The 21,734-nt window shown below is 46.4% G+C and overlaps 1 protein-coding gene across 1 annotated transcript in view; it reads left to right on the plus strand.

The window, feature by feature from the left end:
* PTPN3 (protein tyrosine phosphatase non-receptor type 3) overlaps positions 1-21,734 on the plus strand; it is a 1,427,127-nt gene that overhangs the window by 961,038 nt on the left and 444,355 nt on the right. Inside the window, 3 exon segments of the mRNA XM_040432350.1 lie at positions 2,079-2,135; positions 3,528-3,684; positions 5,593-5,750. Coding sequence (XP_040288284.1) covers positions 2,079-2,135; positions 3,528-3,684; positions 5,593-5,750 — 372 coding nt within the window.

Below are 21,734 nucleotides of genomic sequence, written 5' to 3' on the forward strand. Positions count from 1 at the left end.
TGTGTTTTTGGGCAAAATTGTGAGTGAGCCCACTCCCTTGGATGAGAAGCAACCCCACACATGAATGGTCTCAGGATGCTTTACTGTTGGCATGACACAGGACTGATGGTAGCGATCACCTTTTCTTCTCCGGACAAGCCTTTTTCCAGATGCCCCAAACAATCGGAAAGAGGCTTTATCAGAGAATATGACTTTGCCCCAGTCCTCAGCAGTCCATTCACCATACTTTCTGCAGAAGATCAATCTGTCCATGATGTTTTTTTTGGAGAGAAGTGGCTTCTTTGCTGCCCTTCTTGACACCAGGCCATCTTCCAAAAGTCTTCGCCTCACTGTGCGTGCAGATGCGCTCACACCTGCCTGCTGCCATTCCTGAGCAAGCTCTGCACTGGTGGCAGTCCGATCCCGCAGCTGAATCCTCTTTAGGAGACGATCCTGGCGCTTGCTGGACTTTCTTGGATGCCCTGAAGCCTTCTTAACAAGAATTGAACCTCTTTCCTTGAAGTTCTTGATGATCCTATAAATTGTTGATTGAGGTGCAATCTTAGTAGCCACAATATCCTTGCCTGTGAAGCCATTTTTATGCAACGCAATGATGGCTGCACGCGTTTCTTTGCAGGTCACCATGGTTAACAATGGAAGAACAATGATTTCAAGCATCACCCTCCTTTTAACATGTCAAGTCTGCCATTTTAACCCAATCAGCCTTACATAATGATCTCCAGCCTTGTGCTCGTCAACATTCTCACCTGAGTTAACAAGACGATTACTGAAATGATCTCAGCAGGTCCTTTAATGACAGCAATGAAATGCAGTGGAAAGTTTTTTTTGGGATTAAGTTAATTTTCATGGCAAAGAAGGACTATGCAATTCATCTGATCACTCTTCATAACATTCTGGAGTATATGCAAATTGCTATTATAAAAACTTAAGCAGCAACTTTTCCAATTTCCAATATTTATGTAATTCTCAAAACTTTTGGCCACGACTGTATATAACTAGAGATGAGCGAATTTCATATTTTGAAATTCGTTCACGCTTCGTTTACTGGTAAAAGGTGAATTGCGTTATGGATTCCGTTACCTGCAGAAGTCCTCTCCTGCATAACGGAAACGGGACAGATCCATTATGCAGCCCATAGACTTCTATTATGATGGAATGAATAACGAATGCCTCTAAAGGCATTCCGTTATGCATTCCGTCAGAGAATTGCATTATGATCCATGGTAACGGAATCCATAACGCAATTCACTTTTTACCATTAAACGAATCATGAACAAATTTCATAACCGGAAATTTGTTCATCTCTAATACTCTATATATATAGCCTTTGTGGTGTAACATGTTAGGAAAGATTTAATGTGATAAGTTTTACCAGTGGAAAAATAAATAAATGTTTTAGTTTTAATCAAATATTGACATAAGTGGTACCTAGGGATGAGCGAATCGACTTCGGATGAAACATCCGAAGTCAATTTGCATAAAACTTTGTTCTAATACTGTACGGAGCAGGAGCTCCGTACAGTATTAGAATGTATTGGCTCAGATGAAGTTATTACTTTGCGAAGTCTCCTACTATGGCAACAAAATGTACAGACCTCCAGTTTCCATACAGTGACAGCCTTTATTCTTTATATTGCAGTAAAGCCGACAGTGCGTTCACATATACGCGTTTCGGATCGATTATTCCTGGTCCTTTTTCCTGATTCTGTGTCTATATCAAATGTACGGATCTCCTGCTCCGTACAGTATTAGAACAAATTTTTATGAGACTCGACTTCGGATGTTTCATCGAAAGTTGATTCTCTCATCCCTAGTGGTAACGTTCATACAGATGCAGATGTTATATGTCATTCCAGGCTTTTTTAACTTGGATGCTTTATTTAGCCAAGGTACAGTAATTATTCACTGCTGTGCATTGGAGAGCTGTCGCCCTATCCAGTCCCTTGACATTCTTGTTTGGGGAGAGATGTGGTAGTTGAACTGACCAGGGGAGCTTCTGGATACCATGGGCAGTGACAAAGCATGTAGCATGTTTATACATTTTAAGATAAGTCATATAATGTTTTACAAATTTACAGGGTGGTGTGGATCAAAAAATGCACTTGGTGGTCTCCAGAGTTTCCCCAGGATCACCTGTAAGTTTTATTCATTTATTAGAGATCAGCACGTGGTAATTTCTTAAGAAATGTGTAAAAGTTTAAATACCTGTGGCCATATCTATCAGTGTGAGCATGTTTATATAAAAACTATAGTTTGCCTTCATGTATACGCAGATGATAACCTCTCTTGGCTTGGGTTTCACTCCCCTACCAATGGATCCTAAAGTTTACCACTAAAGCTGTTGGTTAGTCAATTAATCCACTTACTAACCTACATGTTTGGCTCTCGTGTGCATATAACTTATTGTTATCAGGGACGCATTGTCTATTTCGATATGGACAGTAATGTAGTCAGTTGCATTCTACATTTCATTATAGTCTGCCTCCTACTCTGCCAACCCCTAGTCCTAACTCTATTTAACAGGATGAGGTCGGCAAAATATTTATAGTCGCCCCTGATGCTGGTTGGTCACTGTCTTTTCAGCAAACAAATTGCATAAATCAATAGTACATGTGAATATAAGAGACTCTGTAATATGTCATATCAGAGTTAAACACTTCTTATCAGAGTAAAATGCTCCTTAACTTTCTCTGCTAAGTCTTTCTTGAGAGATGAGACTGCTGTCAGCTTACTAAAGGATCATGTAACATGCTGTAAATAACTATGTATGGATGAGAGGGAGTGAGCAGCATTGAGAAAGAAGAGACTAAAAAGCGCTTAAAAAAGAAAAATCAGGGACACATTTGCTGGCCATAGAGGCCTAAGGAAATGTGAGGGAGAATGCTGCTAGAGCGATAAAGGCATTTTACTCTGATAAGATATATTACAAACTTTCTTATTCACTTTTATTATTCATTAATGTAAACATTTTTGAAGGGCACCTTCACATTTAAATTTTGTTGCAGAAAATGTAAAAACTGAAATTAGGTTCCATTCATCTAAATGGAATTATTTTAGCAGCAAGAACATGGATTTCTGCAGGACCCATAAAGAAGAATGGAACATATTTTCACTTGCTGAAATTGTCTTTCACGTGTGGAGTTTATGAGCACTTAAACACAAATCATACTTAAATGTCTCTATTTCATAACAATATAATGGATATTATTTTTCAACTTTTTCTTTTTACCAATAGAATCATGTGACAGTTTTTAAAATAGTTTTCATACACAAAGTCATTGAAATTACTGCAATACTAGAGCCAGGCTAAAATGTTCAGTAGAAGTTGTGAACAAATATGGAGATATATGATATATGGAACAAATACATTCCAGAATCTTCTAGAATATGGCTTGGACAATTCAGATTTGTTGTTGCATCTGGTTTCTAGCATTTTCCAGTTTTATTTCTTAAGAGATTACAGAAGTGTATTAAATTCATTGTTATTTCTGCAAATAAATTTCTGTTTATATGTGATCCTTACATAGGCAGATAAGTGTTCTCCTAAACTTGTGGAAGGTGATCAGATTGTGCTCATTAATGGTCGAGATATCTCAGAACACACGCATGATCAAGTGGTTATGTTTATAAAAGCCAGCCGGGAATCCCACACTAGGGAACTTGCTCTACTTGTTAGACGAAAAGGTAATTTTTAATGGGAAGAATTGTCAGGTCAACATCATTAATATCATAACATTGAATTGTTTTATTATATAATTTTCCAAGACTTGTAATTATTTTCATCTTTATGTGTACAAAACATCAATAATATACAGTAATTGGCGATGAGTTCTCTGCAGGATTTCTGCAGGCTTGTTTGTTTCAAGATCATGCAGAAAATGCTGCAGTTGAGGGATAACAACTTTACTTCGTGTTTAGATACAGCATTTCCTTTCATAGATATTTACATTAAATGCGCACTTAAATGCTCACCGACGTTTCACACAATTTTGCATAAATCAACGGTACAAGTGACCATAAGAAAATTAATAATGTGTCTTATCAGAGAGAAATGTCTAGTTTTCATGTTATCAGCTGCTCATCTCTCCCTCCTTGCTAAATTATATTCCCTTTGAAATATGCTTTGAATCCATCCCTGATGGGAGAAGCTCACAGAAACATTACATTACATGTTAATAATCGTTAGCGATCTGGCAGTCTAATACTGCATCCGATTGCCCGATGCTCATTCATCGGGCAATTCAGATCTTTCAGCACGCTGAAAGATCTGGATTTGCCGGTGGCAGATACTGCTGTGTAATCACAATCTGCCGCCGGCACACCTGTGTCCTGTATGGCATAGCGATCATTCCTCCACATGTTGCGGATGACATCGCTGCATGTAATAGCAGCGGTGTCCTCTGCTAGCTATCTGGCCACTGTTGGGAGGGAACGCTTCCCTCCTGACAGTCGCTTGCAGCATCAGAGTGTCTCATACACCCTTTAGTCTACACACACCAGTTCTTGGAGAACTGCAAACATTCAGCATGCACAGGATAAAACTGGTAAAAGATGCCATATACAAGTTATATAGTGGCCAGAAATAGCATTATTTCTCATGTACACACATTATGGATTACTGCCAAATAGAAAGGTTAGTTATGCTTCATAGGGATTGTCTGAGATAATAAGAATCTCAGACATGCCCTGAATGGTCTAAAATAAAAATGGCGTCATACTTATATCTTTCTCCAATACCATTTTCTGTGCCACCTGCTGCTGCTTGTGACAAGTGGGTAGACCTCAGCTGGACCTTATTTTATTAAGGTGGGCGAGGAGAGCCATGAGCTCATGAATATGGGGACTCATTAGCATGCTCTGGAGCTGTTTAGTACAAGATTTTGGTTCAGTACAAGAAATGGCTGGGTCAATTAAAGAAAGCATTTTACTAAGGAGACCTGTCACTACAGTGATCCCTCAAGATACAATGGCCTCAGGATACAATATTTTCAACATACAATGGTCTTTTCTAACCTATCTTAAGTTGAAACTAGACTCAACATACAGACTCAGATCCAACCAATCAACTACACTTCTCTGGAAAATAGCTGTATTAGTTGTTAGCTATCAGCTATTTCTTACTATTATATGTAAGGACCCTTTGTATCCATCTTAGTTACCTGCTAATTTTTATTAAAATCTTCATCTTCTTCTATCTTGGATGACATTTTGGGACTTTAGAACCAATTACTCAACTTACAATGGTTTCAACACACAATGGTCCTCCCGTAACCAATTAATATTGTAACTTGACGGACCACTGTAGTTTAGGTTGCCCTTAGTTAGGACATCAGAAAACTGGTGACAGATTCCCTTTAACTGTTTCTTCTGTATAGTTAAGCACATCATGCGTTCAGACTATGCAGTGTCAGCATGGCCCTTGCTGTGTTGCCTCTTGCTTAATGTCCATTTCCCTACTTAATTACATTACAGATGAAAAGGTGATGCCTCCTGAAGTCAAAGCTTATACAATATTTTATATAATGCTAAATCAGAGCTGTACATTTCATACTAAAATGGTCTCAGAGTTAATAAGCACTTATTATTGTTTAGTTCTGAAGATGTTTGGAGAGCTGAAATCAAGCGATGAAGCAGACTTTCATCATTTTCCACCAACAATACTTCCCACAGAATACTGTGATACATTGCAAGGGTCAATGGAGCAACTTGCTAAAGGCCTTGAGACTGGAATTGTCCTCATTCAGTTTGAGGTTTGTTTTATTTTTCATTTTAATGAAATGGTATATCGTAATTGTAAGTATATTTATTGTAAATGGTTGGTAGTTCTAGGATGATGTGGCAAAGAAATGACATCTTAACAAAGGATGGTTTTATAATTCATATTTATATAAAATAAAAAAACCTCTTGAACACAGTCAATCACCAAACACCATATGTTACAATATCAATAAAATTTTCTATTTGCCAAGCAATATTTAACACCAAATGAAACATATACACTACTAAACTATACAAAGCACACCTACAACAAATATTATCAACAATACAACACAATACCCTGTAATTAGAGTTGAGCGAACACCTGGATGTTCGGGTTTGAGAAGTTCGGCCGAACTTCACGGAAATGTTTGGGTTCGGGATCCGAACCCGAACCGAACTTCGTCCCGAACCCGAACCCCATTGAAGTCAATGGGGACCCGAACTTTTGGGCACTAAAAAGGCTGTAAAACAGCCCAGGAAAGAGCTAGAGGGCTGCAAAAGGCAGCAACATGTAGGTAAATCCCCTGCAAACAAATGTGGATAGGGAAATGTATTAAAATAAAAATAAAAAAAATAAAAATGACCCAATATTAATTGGACAGAGGTCCCATATCAGAGAATCTGGCTTCACGTCAGCAGAGAATCAGTCTCTTCATGCCATAGCAAAAAATCTGGCTTCATGTCAGCACAGAATCAGTCTCTTCATGCCATAGCAGAGAATCTGGCTTCATGTCAGCACAGAATCAGTCTTCATGTCATAGCAGAGAATCAGGCTTCACGTCACCCACCACTGGAACAGGCCACTGTCACACATTTAGGCCCCGGCACCCAGACAGAGGAGAGCGGTCCCGTAACAGAGAATCTGGCCTTATGTCAGCACAGAATCTGTCTTCATGTCATAGCAGAGAATCAGGCTTCACGTCACCCACCACTGGAACAGGCCACTGTCACACATTTAGGCCCCGGCACCCAGACAGAGGAGAGAGGTCCTGTAACAGAGAATCTGGCCTTATGTCAGCACAGAATCTGTCTTCATGTCATAGCAGAGAATCAGGCATCACGTCACCCACCACTGGAACAGGCCACTGTCACACATTTAGGCCCAGGCACCCAGGCAGAGGAGAGAGGTCCCGTAACAGAGAATCTGGCCTTATGTCAGCGCAGAATCAGTCTTCATGTCATAGCAGAGAATCAGGCTTCACGTCACCCACCACTGGAACAGGCCACTGTCACATATTTAGGCCCAGGCAGAGGAGAGAGGTCGCGTAACAGAGAATCTGGCTTCATGTCAGCACAGAATAAGTCTTCATGTCATAGCAGAGAATCAGGCTTCACGTCACCCACCACTGGAACAGGCCACTGTCACACATTTAGGCCCCGACACCCAGACAGAGGAGAGGTTCATTCAACTTTGGGTTGCCCCGCAATATAATGGTAAAATGAAATTAAAAATAGTATTGAATGAGGAAGTGCCCTGGAGTAGAATAATATATTGATAAGGGGAGGTAGTTAAAATCTAATCTGCACAAGGGATGGACAGGTCCTGTGGGATCCATGCCTGGTTAATTTTTATGAACGTCAGCTTGTCCACATTGGCTGTAGACAAAACGCTGGCCGCCGGGCAGGCCAGCACCTCCAAGGCATAAAAGGCTAGCTCTGGCCACGTGGACAATTTGGAGACCCAGAAGTTGAATGGGGCCGAACCATCAGTCAGTACGTGGAGGGGTGTGCATAGGTACTGTTCCACCATGTTAGTGAAATGTTGCCTCCTGCTAACACGTTCCGTATCAGGTGGTGGTGCAGTTAGCTGTGGCGTGTTGACAAAACTTTTTCACATCTCTGCCATGCTATCCCTGCCCTCAGAGGAGCTGGGCGTGACACAGCTGCGTTGGCGACCTCTTGCTCCTCCTCTGCCTTCGCCTTAGGCTTCCACTGGTTCCCCTGTGACATTTGGGAATGCTCTCAGTAGCGCGTCTACCAACGTGCGCTTGTACTCGCGCATCTTCCTATCACGCTCCAGTGTAGGAAGTAAGGTGGGCACATTGTCTTTGTACCGGGGATCCAGCAGGGTGGCAACCCAGTAGTCCGCACACGTTAAAATGTGGGCAACTCTGCTGTCGTTGCGCAGGCACTGCAGCATGTAGTCGCTCATGTGTGCCAGGCTGCCCAGAGGTAAGGACAAGCTGTCCTCTGTGGGAGGCGTATCGTCATCGTCCTGTGTTTCCCCCCAGCCACGCACCAGTGATGGGCCCGAGCTGCTTTGGGTGCCACCCCGCTGTGAACATGCTTCATCCTCATCCTCCTCCTCCTCCACCTCCTCCTCATCCTCGTCCTCCTCGTCCTCCTCGTCCTCCAGTAGTGGGCCCTGTCTGGCCACATTTGTACCTGGCCTCTGGTGTTGCAAAAAACCTCCCTCTGAGTCACTTCGAAGAGACTGGCCTAAAAAGTGCTAAAAATGACCCCTCTTCCTCCTCCTCCTCCTCCTCCTCCTGGGCCACCTCCTCTTCCATCATCGCCCTAAGTGTTTTCTCAAGGAGACATAGAAGAGGTATTTTAACGCTGATAACGGCGTCATCGCCACTGGCCATGTTGGTGGAGTACTCGAAACAGCGCAACAGGTCTCGCATGGAGGCCAAGTCATTGGTGGTGAAGTGTGTCTGATCCACAGTGCGACTGACCCGTGCGTGCTGCAGCTGAAACTCCACTATGGCCTGCTGCTGCTCGCACAGTCTGTCCAGCATATGCAAGGTGGAGTTCCACCTGGTGGGTACGTCGCATATGAGGCGGTGAGCGGGAAGGCCGAAGTTACGCTGTAGTGCAGACAGGCGAGCAGCGGCAGGGTGTGAACCCCGGAAGCGCGAACAGATGGCCCGCACTTTATGCAGCAGCTCTGACATGTTGGGGTAGTTGCGAATGAACTTCTGCACCACCAAATTCAGCACATGCGCCAGGCAAGGGATGTGCGTCAAACCGGCTAGTCCCAGAGCTGCAACGAGATTTCGCCCATTATCGCACACCACCAGGCCGGGCCTGAGGCTCACCGGCAGCAACCACTCATCGGTCTGTTGTTCTATACCCCGCCACAACTCCTGTGCGGTGTGGGGCCTGTCCCCCAAACATATGAGTTTCAGAATGGCCTGCTGACGTTTACCCCGTGCTGTGCTGAAGTTGGTGGTGAAGGTGTGTGGCTGACTGGATAAGCAGGTGGAAGAAGAGGAGGAGGAAGCTGAGTAGGAGGAGGAGACAAGAGGCAAAGAATGTTGCCCTGCGATCCTTGGCGGCGGAAGGTCGTGCGCCAAACAGCTCTCCGCCTGGGGCCCAGCCGCCACTACATTTACCCAGTGTGCAGTTAGGGAGATATAGCGTCCCTGGCCGTGCTTACTGGTCCACGTATCTGTGGTTAGGTGGACCTTGCCACAGATGGCGTTGCGCAGTGCACACTTGATTTTATCGGACACTTGTTTGTGCAGGGAAGGCACGGCTCTCTTGGAGAAGTAGTGGCGGCTGGGAACAACATACTGTGGGACAGCAAGTGACATGAGCTGTTTGAAGCTGTGTGTGTCCACCAGCCTAAATGACAGCATTTCATAGGCCAGTAGTTTAGAAATGCTGGCATTCAGGGCCAGGGATCGAGGGTGGCTAGGTGGGAATTTACGCTTTCTCTCAAATGTTTGTGAGATGGAGAGCTGAACGCTGCCGTGTGACAAAGTTGAGATGCTTGGTGACGCAGGTGGTGGTGTTGGTGGTACATCCCATGTTTGCTGGGCGGCAGGTGCCAACGTTCCTCCAGAGGCAGAGGAAGAGGCCGAGGCGGCGGCAGCAGCAGCAGAAGAGGCCGAGGCGGCGGCAGGGGGAGCCTGAGTGACTTCCTTGTTTTTAAGGTGTTTACTCCACTGCAGTTCATGCTTTGCATGCAGGTGCCTGGTCATGCAGGTTGTGCTAAGGTTCAGAACGTTAATGCCTCGCTTCAGGCTCTGATGGCACAGCGTGCAAACCACTCGGGTCTTGTCGTCAGCACATTGTTTGAAGAAGTGCCATGCCAGGGAACTCCTTGAAGCTGCCTTTGGGGTGCTCGGTTCCAGATGGCGGCGGTCAGTAGCAGGCGGAGTCTCTTGGCGGCGGGTGTTCTGATTTTGCCCACTGCTCCCTCTTTTGCTACGCTGTTGGCTCGGTCTCACCACTGCCTCTTCCTCCGAACTCTGAAAGTCAGTGGCATGACCTTCATTCCATGTGGGGTCTAGGACCTCATCATCCCCTGCATCGTCTTCCACCCAGTCTTGACCCCTGACCTCCTGTTCAGTCTGCACTCTGCAGAAAGACGCAGCAGTTGGCACCTGTGTTTCGTCATCATCAGAGACGTGCTGAGGTGGTATTCCCATGTCCTCATCATCAGGAAACATAAGTGGTTGTGCGTTAGTGCATTCTATCTCTTCCACCCCTGGTGAAGGGCTAGGTGGATGCCCTTGGGAAACCCTGGCAGCAGAGTCTTCAAACAGCATAAGAGACTGCTGCATAACTTGAGGCTCAGATATGCATGGGGGTGATGTGACAGACTGATGGGCTTTGTTTTCATGCGCCATCTGTGCGCTTTCTGCAGAAAACTGGGTGGGAGATAATGTGAACGTGCTGGATGCACTGTTGGCCACCCAATTGACTAATGCCTGTACCTGCTCAGGCCTTACCATCCTTAGAACGGCATTGGGCCCCACCAAATATCCCTGTAAATTCTGGCGGCTACTGGGACCTGAGGTAGTTGGTACACTAGGACGTGTGGCTGTGGCAGAACGGCCACGTCCTCTCCCAGCACCAGAGGGTCCACTAACACCACCATGTCCACGTCCGCGTCCCTTATTAGATGTTTTCCTCATTGTTCCCGTTCACCACAATTTTGAGAATGGCAAATTTGGGAATAGTTTTTCAACCCAGAACAAAAAGTGTGCTTTTACGGTCACTACAAATAACTTGACCAGCTAAAACAGTACAGATTTGGTTGAATAGAAATGTCAGGTCTATTTTTTAGGCGCTGGGTGACAGGCTCAACTTGCCCCTGATGTAGTATATGGCCAAAAAATAACCACACTGTTGATGGTTAATTGCACTTGGGTGACACAGGCTCAGCCTACAGCTGATGTAGTATATGGCCAAAAAATAACCAGACTGTTGATGGTTAAATGCACTTCGGTGACACAGGCTCAGCCTGCAGCTGATGTAGGATATAGCACAAAATAACCACACTATTGATGGTTAAATACACTTGGTGATAGCTTGTGCTGGTGCACCACAAGTCACAAAATGGCCGCCGATCACCCCAGAAAAAAAGTGATCTAAAAACGCTCTGGGCAGCCTCAAAAAAGTGAGCAAGTCAATATTAGCACTTTAATGATCCACAGCTGCAGATCGATCACAGAATGAAGTCTTTTGGAGGAGTTAATCTGCCTAATCTCGCCCTAACGTCGCAGCTGCAACCTCTCCCTATGCTTGAATCAGCAGAGTGACGTACAGCGCAACGTGACCCAAGCTTATATAGAGGCTGGGTCACATGCTGCACTGGCCAATCACAGCCATGCCAATAGTAGGCAAGACTGTGATGGCCTCTTGGGGCAAGTAGTATGACGCTTGTTGATTGGCTGCTTTGCAGCCTTTCAAAAAGCGCCAAGAAAGCGCCGAACACCGAACCCGGACTTTTACGAAAATTCGGTACGAACCCGAACTATACAGTTCGGGTTCGCTCATCCCTACCTGTAATAATACAGCAAAATGCTCTATCTGCAGCCCTGGACCTTAGTGGATAAAGTAGGCATTATACCTCTCCATTAAGGGTTAGATACTGTTCCGTGGCCTGGTTGGAGCAGAGTGGTGATGTACAGAAAGTCTGAGGCTCCTGGGTGATGGACTCCTGGTTTCTCTCTCTTCATTTCTTTTTGCTTTCCCTCCCTCTTCTTTGTCTTGGGTCTCACATCCGGGCTTTTTATATGTTAAAAAGTCAGTTCCAGAATCTTCTAGAATATGGCTTGGCCAATTCTGATTTGTTGTTGCATCTGGTTTCTAGCATTTTCCAGTTATTTCTTAAGAGGTTGATAGAAACAGCTAGAATGTTGTATATCTAGGTCTAGGATTTTCCAGTATCTTCCTGCCCACCTGGTCATTGTATTACCCACTTGGCAAGTTTTAGTGAATAGCTGACAGCTATTTGTTGACCATGATATGCTAATGTGAATTGTCGAGATGGGCAATACATTGCCCAAACTGGTAATATAAACATATAAACGCGTTAAGAGAAGAATGTTCAAGTAATATTTTATTAGCCTTACTGTTCTCATCCATCAAGACTGCTTAGGTGTCTTCTTTAGTCATGTGTACCACAATGATTAAAAATGCCAAAAAGAAAAAAAAAAAAGCCTCACAACACCTTAGCTTAGGCATGATTCAGACAGGTTAATTGTATGTCCAGGCGTTACATCCAAAATATTTTCACTTAAATATGAGTACAATACATCTGAATGAAGGCAAACTAGATGCAATTTCTACTTGTATGGCAATATACTGCTTTTTGAAGGATGATCCAAGACTAAAGGTAATGACTCTTGTTTAGTGATGATCAAGCACTAAAGTGCTCAGGTGCTCTGGCCGAACACATCGGGATGCTCGGGTGCACTACCGGGCACCCGAGTATAATGGAAGTCAATGGGAGCACCGGAGCATTAAACCAGGCACCCCCTGCTCTGAAGCGGGGAGGGTGCCTGGTTCATAGAAAAAGGTCCGAAATTTATGGAAACACCACCGAAATGGTCCGGGAACAGCATGGGGAGGATATCTCGATGCATCTTGGACTCCCAGGTCGCTGCTGGGAACCATGTTGTCCGAGTAGTACGCCACTTTTACAGACTGACAATAATACGCACAAAACCGAAAAAAAATCTATTTTAGAGGAAAAATTGTTAAGAAACATTCTTTCCTGTATATTTACTTGTATATAAAGTGCAAGTGCTGCCAAAAATTACAAGGAAACGGCACTCCAAAACACCCTTAGTTACACATAAAGTAGGGCATAATACACACCCTTGAGAAATTATGATTGATGGCCTGCTGGTTACCCTCAAATCATTTGGAGCAAGGGCCTGCTGATCTGACCATCTAAAACATTAGGGGCAAGGGCCTGCTGCCGCATTGGTGACTCTAGATAACATCTGGCCGATTGCACGTCACCGTGACGGCGACGATCCATTCGGATTTCTGCCCCATCAACTTTTGATGTTCTTTTCTGCGCCTACCATGGTGGTCATGGGTAACGGGGAATCAGGGTTCAATGCCGGAGAGGGAGCCTAAGAAACGGCTACCACATCCAAGGGAGGTCAATTGCTGAAATCTGATTGGCTGTTGTTGCCTTGCCCCTTTTTTTTTCCTAATTGTGAACCACCCAGCGTGGGTCAAGTTATTAAAGCACAAGCGTCCAAGGAAGGCAGCAGGTGCGCAGCAATTACCCACTCCCGACCCGGGGAGGTAGTGATGATAAATAACAAGAGGCCCTGTTATTGGAAGGAGTACACCTTCTGTTAACAGGGATCTATTGGAGGGAAAGTCTGGTGCCAGCAGCCAACTTGCTCCCAGCCTCCACAACGTTCATGTCACGGATGTAGTAGGGGAGAACACCAAAAGACCACAAGAAGGAAGGGAGAAGACACTAGGCCTCACCGCTAGGGAAGGAAAAGGGTCACTCCTATCTGTATGGGCACCTCTCGATGGTAGAGATGCCCATACACAGGAACCTAGAAAATCCTGGTGGGCCTCGGATGCCCTAATGGTAATGACAGGGCAGAGACTAACTGCTCCTTCCCTGGTGAAGGAACCAGCGTCTCGCCGAGACCTAGTAAACAGCAAAGGTGGGGGGAATACAAAATACAACAAACGGAACACTTAACTTCTGAGGCTGATGGATGATGGATGAACAGGACTTCAACTAGAACCACACTCCAGCTCTTCCAAAAACCAAATGAAGCTATCCAGAGCAAGGAGTGATGGGTAAAGTCAGACTAAATAGGGGGAGGTAAAGGTCACATGATCCACACCTGAACAGGAGGTGTGGACATACAAGCAACACACAGACAAAGTGAAACCAAAACCAAAAGAGGCTGTCAGATCACTAATGTGCAGATAATCTTTCAGACCTTCTAAAACCTGTCACCGGTGTGACAGTTCACCCAGTGTGCCATCTTGGTGAGGATTGTGTTGACCAGACTCTTGGCTACTGAGACTGGACTTGTAGGTGAGGGCCTGCTGCCGCTTTGTTGACTCTAGATAACTTCTAGGCGATCGCACGTAACGGCGACGATCCATTTGGATGTCTGCCCTATCAGCTTTGGAGCAATTTTTCAACAAGGACCTTCTGGTATAGCACTGTTTTGCCTGTCCTCTCCAACAGATGAATGAGAGATAAGAAGTTCTCTTTGTAGCGGGGTTCAAGAAGGGTGAACAACCAGTATTCAGTGTTGTCTAAAATGCGTATAACGCGCGGTTCGTGGGAAAGGCAGCCTAGCATGAAGTTAGCCATGTTTGCCAGAGTCCCAATGGGCATGACTTTGCTGTTGTCATCAGAAGGTGAGCTGACCCTGTAAAAGATTATAGGTAAAGGGCCTGCAGGTAAGCTGACCCTGTGAAACATTATATCCGAGGGCCTGCAGGTGAGCTGACCCTGTAAAACATTATATGCAAGGGCCTGCAGTTGAGCTGACCCTGTAAAACATTATATGTGGGGGCCTGCAGGTGAGCTGACCCTGTAAAACATTATATGTGGGGGCCTGCAGGTGAGCTGACCCTGTAAAACATTATATGCGAGGGTCTGTAGTTGAGCTGACCCTGTAAAGCATTATATGCGAGGGCCTGCAGGTGAGCTGACCCTGTAAAGCATTATATGCGAGGGCCTGCAGGTGAGCTGACCCTGTAAAACATTATATGCGAGGGCCTGCAGGTGAGCTGACCCTGTAAAACATTATATGCGAGGGTCTGTAGTTGAGCTGACCCTGTAAAGCATTATATGCGAGGGCCTGCAGGTGAGCTGACCCTGTAAAACATTATATGCGAGGGCCTGCAGGTGAGCTGACCCTGTAAAACATTATATGCGAGGGTCTGTAGTTGAGCTGACCCTGTAAAGCATTATATGCGAGGGCCTGCAGGTGAGCTGACCCTGTAAAACATTATATGCGAGGGCCTGCAGGTGAGCTGACCCTGTAAAACATTATATACGGGGGCCTGCAGTTGAGCTGACCCTGTAAAAAATTATTTGCGAGGGCATTAAATGCGACAAATAAGCATGTTGATATGATGGAAGAGGAGGATGAGAAAAGGAAGATTTAACCATATACCGTTTTTGTGGTGGAAGGGGTGCATGGAAATGCAGTGTATTGAGTACATTAAACAACACATTTAAAGCGCCTTTGTTCATCCGCTTTCCTCTGGTGGAGTCGAGAAGTCTGGGGCAATCCAAGCCTTGTTCATTTTTATAAGAATCAACCTTTCAGCATTTTCAGTTGACAGGCGGATATGGTTATCTGTTATAATGCCACCAGCAGCACTAAATACCCGCTCAGACAAAACGCTGGCGGCAGGGCAGGCCAGCACCTCCAAGGCGTAGAGTGCCAGTTCGTGTCATGTGTCCAGTTTGGACACCCAGTAATTGTAAGGCACTGAAGGATCGCTGACACAGTCTGCTACGTACTCCTTCACCATGTTCCAAAACTCTTCCCTCCTTGTGACACTAGGCCATGCATCAGGGTGAGGGTGCTGGCGTGGTGTCATGAAACTGTCCCAGGCCTTGGAGAGTGTTGCCCTGCCTCTGTTAGAACTGCTGTGTGTTCCCCTTGTCTTCCCTCCTCAGTTGCCCAAGGAAGTACGGACTCTGCCGCCAGCTTTGTCAGATGGAAATTTTTGGAGCAATTTTTCAACAAGGACCTTGTGATATTGCACCGTTTTGCTCATCCTCTCCACCTGAGGAATGAGAGGTGAGAAGTTCTCTTTGTAGCGGGGGTCGAGAAGGGTGAACACCCAGTAATTTGTGTTGTGTAAAATGCGTATAACGCACGGGTTGCGGGAAAGGCAGCCTAACATGAAGTCAGGCATGTGTGCAAGAGTACCAACAGGCAAGACTTCGCTGTCATCATCAGAAGGATCACTCTCAATCTCCTCATTCTCTTCCTCCTGTTCTGCCCACCCACGCTGAACAGATGGAAGTAAACTTCCATGGGTACTACCCTCTGTAGCAGAGGCAACCATCTCCTGCTCCTCCTCCTCCTCTTCATGGCCCAATTCGCACTGAGAAGACGGATGGAGGGTGGTCTGGCTATCACCCTGTATAATGTCTTCCCCCATTTCCACCTCTTCCACATGCAAAGTGTCGTCCTTAATTGTGAGCAGCAAGCGTTTGAGTAGACACAGAAGTGGGATGGTTACCCTTAGGGTTGTCCCAATACCGATACTAGTATCGGTATCGGGACCGATTCAGAGTTTTCTCGGCGGTACTCAGCCGCCGATACCCCGCCCCGATACATAAATAGAATACTTTTTTTTTTTCCCGCAATGAATATTTTTGCGGCCCGGCAAAGATGCAGCATCGGGAGAGAGGAGGGGCTGGAGTCCGTAACTATGGGCGGGGCCCGGTGCAGTCACTGTACTCTTACACCGGGCCCCGCCGCTCACCAAAGTATTTATAAACGTGAATCCTTATCCTGTTATTAAGTTGAACTAACGCTGCCCTCTCCCATGTTCCCCTGTATCCCCCTGTATCCCCACAGCACTTACTTAAGCTTCCATAGCAGGCAGAGCAGACGGCAGCAGTAACGTCACTCACTGACGTAGAGCGCCTTCTCCGCCCACTTTATGAATGAAGCAGGCGGAGCAGACGCGCGACGTCAGTGAGTGACGTTACTGGTGCCGTCCGCTCTGCCTGCTATGGAAGCTTAAGTAAGTGCTGTGGGGATACAGGGGGATACAGGGGAACATGGGAGAGGGCAGCGTTAGTTCAACTTAATAACAGGATAAGGATTCACGTTTATAAATACTTCGGTGAGCGGCGGGGCCCGGTGTATTGGGGGACACTGTTATGAGGGGGATCTGTGGATGACATATAGCAGTGTCATCCACAGATCCTCCCCATAACAGTTCCATCCACAGATCCCCTATAACAGCACCATCCACAGATCCCCCACCAAATAACAATGCCATCCTCAGATCCCCCCACCCCATAACAATGCCATCCACAGATATCCCACCCCATAGCAGTACCATCCACAGATCCCCATAACAGTGCCATCCACAAATCCCCATAACAGTGCCATCCACAAATCCCCATAACAGTGCCATCCACATATCCCCCATAACAGTGCCATCCACAGATCCCCCATAACAGTGCCATCCACAGATCTCTCACCCCATAGCAGTACCATCCACAGATCCCCATAACAGTGCCATCCACAAATCCCCATAACAGTGCCATCCACAGATCCCCCATAACAGTGCCATCCACAGATCCCCCATAACAGTGCCATCCACAGATCCCCCATAACAGTGCCATCCACAGATCCCCCATAACAGTGCCATCCACAGATCCCCATAACAGTGCCATCCACAGATCCCCCATAACAGTGCCATCCACAGATCCCCCATAAAAGCGCCATCCACAGATCCCCCATAACAGTGCCATCCACAGATCCCCCATAACAGTGCCATCCACAGATCCCCCATAACAGTGCCATCCACAGGTCCCCCATAACAGTGCCATCCACAGATCCCCCACATGACAGTGCGTCATCCACAGATCCACAGATCCCCCAAAACGGTCACATGACATTTAAAAAAAGTATCGGTATTCGGTATCGGTGACTACTTGAAAAAAAGTATCGGTACTTGTACTCGGTCCTAAAAAAGTGGTATCGGGACAACCCTAGTTACCCTGATAATAGTGTTATCGCCGCTCACCATCTGTGTTGATTCCTCAAAGTTTCTTAAAACCTCACAGAGGTCAGACATCCATGCCCACTCCTCGCTTCAGATTAGCGGAAGCTGACTGGAAAGGCGACAACCATGTTGCAGCTGGTATTCCACAACTGCCCTCTGCTGCTCACAAAGCCTGGCCAACATGTGGAAAGTTGATTTCCAGCGCGTGCTCACGTTGCAAAACAGCCGGTTAGCTGGCAATTTAAAGCGCTGCTGCAGCGTTGACAGACCGGCTGAAGCTGTCGATGACTTGCGGAAATGTGCACACACGCGGTGCGCCTTCACCAGTAGCTCAGTCAAATTGGGGTAGGTTTTAAGAAACCGCTGAACCACTAAGTTTAAGACGTGGGCTAGGCATGGGATGTGTCTGAGCTTGCCGAGCTCCAAAGCCACCACCAAGCTATTATCACACACAACCATGCCTGGTTGTAGGTTGAGTGGCGAGAGCCACAGCTCAGTCTGGTCTCTTATCCCCTGCAACAGTTCTGCGGCGATGTGCTGTTTGTACCCTAAGCATATCAGCTTCAGTACACTTCCCCACTGCAGTGCTACACTGCTTCCAGCTACCGGCTGATGGCTGACTGGTGCTGCACGCGGATAATTTGGTGGTGGAGTAGTAGGCAGAGGAGGAGAAGTGGGTTGGAGCCACTAACGTAGGTTCTGGCGGAAACCCTGATGGAATTAGGGCCCACAATCCTCTGCGTCGGTAGCACCTGTGCTATCCCAGGGTACGACTCGCTCCTGGCCTCCACAATATTCACCCAGTGTGCTGTCAGGGAAATGTAGCGTCCCTGGCCAAATGCACTTGTCCATGTGTCCGTGATTAAGTGGACCTTCCCAGTAACTGCATTGGACAGGGCACGTGTGACGTTTTGGGACATATGTTGGTGTAAGGCGGGCACGGGACACCCCGAAAAAAAGTGGCGGCTGGGGACAGAGTACCGCGGTACGGCCGCCGACATCAGGCTGCGGAAGGCCTCAGTGTCCACGAGTCCAAATGGCAACATTTCCAGGGCCAGAAATTTTGAAAGGTGCACATTTAGGGCTATGGCCTGTGGGCGGGTGGCTGGGTATTTGCACTTGCGTTCAAATGCCTGGGTAATGACATTTGGACGCTGCACTGGGACAGGGAAGTGGATGTGGTCGCTGATAGTGCTTGCTAAGGTCCAGGTGCAGGGAAGGAGGCATAGGGGAAGAGGAGGCAGTGGTGTGACTCGCAGACACAGATTGTGGACCCAGGCATTCATCTCACTTATTACGGTGCTTGCATGCCATGTGGCGGATCATACTGGTGGTGGTGAGGTTGCTAGTTTTCATGCCCTTGCTCATTTTGGTGTGGCACAGGTTGAAAACTACTATTCTTTTGTCGTCCGCACTTTCCTCAAAAAAGCGCCATACTGCTGAACACCTACCCCTTGGTAAGGGAGATTTACGCAAGGTGGTGCTCCGTGGAACAGTTGCGGGCCTGTTTGGTGTGGCCTGCCTTCTTCTTTTTGCCACCCCACTGCCTCTTCCAGCCTGTTGCGGTGCTGCAGATCACTCCCCCTCTGTACTGCTGTCCTCGCTCGGCTTTGCACCTTCCCAGGTTGGGTCAGTGACCTCATTGTCCACCTCATCCTCTTCCACTTCCTCACTCTGATCATCTTCTTGATTTGTTAACCTAACCACAACCTCAGTGATTGTCAACTGTGTCTCATCCTATTCATCAACCTCTTTAGACAGTAATTGCGGTTGACTCTTTGGCAACTGTGTCTCATCCTCATCCACCTCATTAAACACTAATTGCCATTCCCCACCATCTTGTTCTTGTGACTGTGAATGCTCAAGAGGTTGGGAATCAGGGCACAAGATCTCATGTTCTTCTTCAAGCGTGCTTGGTGAGAGGGCCAAATTAAGTAATGGCGATGAAAAGAGATCCTCGGAATTTCTGAGTGTGGGATCACTTGTTTGGCCAGACTCTCCATGGTGGGAGGATGGAGGATCAGGGAGAGGATTCTGTTGACCAGACTCTTGGCTACTGAGACTGGACTTGGTGGAAGACACGGTGGTGCTTATCCGACTGGAGGCATTATCTGCTGCAATCCAACCGACCACCTGGTCGCACTGGTCTGACTTTAAGAGTTTAGTCCTGTAACGCCCTGCAAACTGGGACATGAAGCTAGGTATCGTGGATGATTGTTTTTCTTGTGCTCTGGAAGCAGGCACAGTTTCAATGCTCCCAGGGCCACGGCCTCTGCGTGAACCATCAGCATCATGGCCACTTCAACGTCCCTTACTGCTCGCCTTGCGCATAATAAATGTTATATGCACGCTTGACACACAAAATGTGGCACGGATGTCACAGTTCACAGCAAGCACAGTATATAGAAAAAGTACGTAAGTATGGCAAAAAGAAAATAGATTTCACTTATATTTTTTCTATCGCTGGCCATGACGCACAGAAGGTATTGGACAGATGTCTCTAGTCACTGCAGACACCCTCTATAGAAAAATTATTGAAAATGATTTAAAAAATATATTAATTTTCTGTTATATTTCTCCAATCTCTAGCCCTGACACACAGAAGGTATAATACAGATGTCACTAATCACTGCAGACACCCTCTATATAAAAATTATTGAAAATGATGGTAAAAGTATATTTATTTTCAGTTATATTTCTCCAATCTCTGGCCCTGACTAACAGAAGGTATTGGACAGATGCCTCTAGTCACTGCAGACACCTTCTATAGAAAAATTATTGAAAATGATGGAAAAAATTATATAAATTTTCAGTTATATTTCTCCAATCTCTAGCTCTTGTAACGGGGTTCCGAAGGTACACTCGGTCCCCCATTAGCTGCAGACCTGCTGCTTAGCTTCGGGAACGAGGATCTGTGTTTTACCTCGTTCCCAGGGCGGCTTTACTAGCTGGGTGGCTCCCTGCTCCTAATTCTGCCTTGAGCGCCGAGCTGATCACTCGGTGCTCGACTGGTTGGTCTGTCGGTCATGTGACGCTGGCCACGTCACATGACCCTCACTCCCCACTATAAATACAGGCAGCCTGCTGGCCACAGGATGCCTGTTAATTTAGGTTCCACCTGTGATTTGGTCTTTCCTGGCGTACTTACCTCCTGCTGAATTCCTGACGATCCTACTCCTTGTGTACTTTGCTGCTCTCCTGGTATTCTGACCCCGGCCTCCCCCTGACGATCCTCTGCTGACTCCTTTGGTACTTCACATCTCTCCTAGTATTTATGACCCCGGCTTCTCCTGACAATTCTCTGCTTGCTCCATTTGTACTTTGTAGCTTTCCTGGTATTGACTCGGTCCATTCACGTCCTGTTGTTTGTCTGTCTGTTATCCCTGCACCCAATTCAGAAGGTGGTGTGTCCCCTCAGGATGGAACGAACCAGCCCTGAAGAGTCAGTTCAGGTCAGGTCTGTCTGATAAATTAAAGGATCTTCTGGTCAGTTATCAACTTCCAGAGACCTTAGAGGAGATGATGACCCTTGTTGTCCGACTTGACTGACGGGTTAGAGAGAGACGACAGGATCAACAGTTCTCTTCCCAGATGGTGGTCCAGCCAGAGGCCTATCCCAGAGACAATGCTGAGGTCTCCACCGAGGAACCCATGCAGGTTGGCATGACCCGAGGGAATCTTCGCCGCAGACTTGGAGAATGCTTTTACTGTGGAGATCCTGACCATTGGATCAACCAGTGTCCTAAGAAGGTCCTCTCTGTCAAGTCTCCTAAGGCAAGGCAACCTAAAGACCAGGTACACCCTGAATTTTCTAAATGTAAGCTCTCGGTACCCATTACGATTTCTCTGGGAGTAGATAAATAGCCGGGTAAGGCCTTTATTGATTCTGGCTCAGCGGCTAGCTTTATTGACTCTGAGTATGCTGTAAGATTGGGTATTCCTATGTTTGCCTTACCAACTCCTATTCATGTCATGGCTATTGATGCTACTCCTCTTATTGGTGGTACGGTGAGCTTATGTACCTCGGA

This window comes from Bufo bufo, chromosome 5, assembly GCF_905171765.1.
Source record: "Bufo bufo chromosome 5, aBufBuf1.1, whole genome shotgun sequence".
Classification (NCBI taxonomy): domain Eukaryota; kingdom Metazoa; phylum Chordata; class Amphibia; order Anura; family Bufonidae; genus Bufo; species Bufo bufo.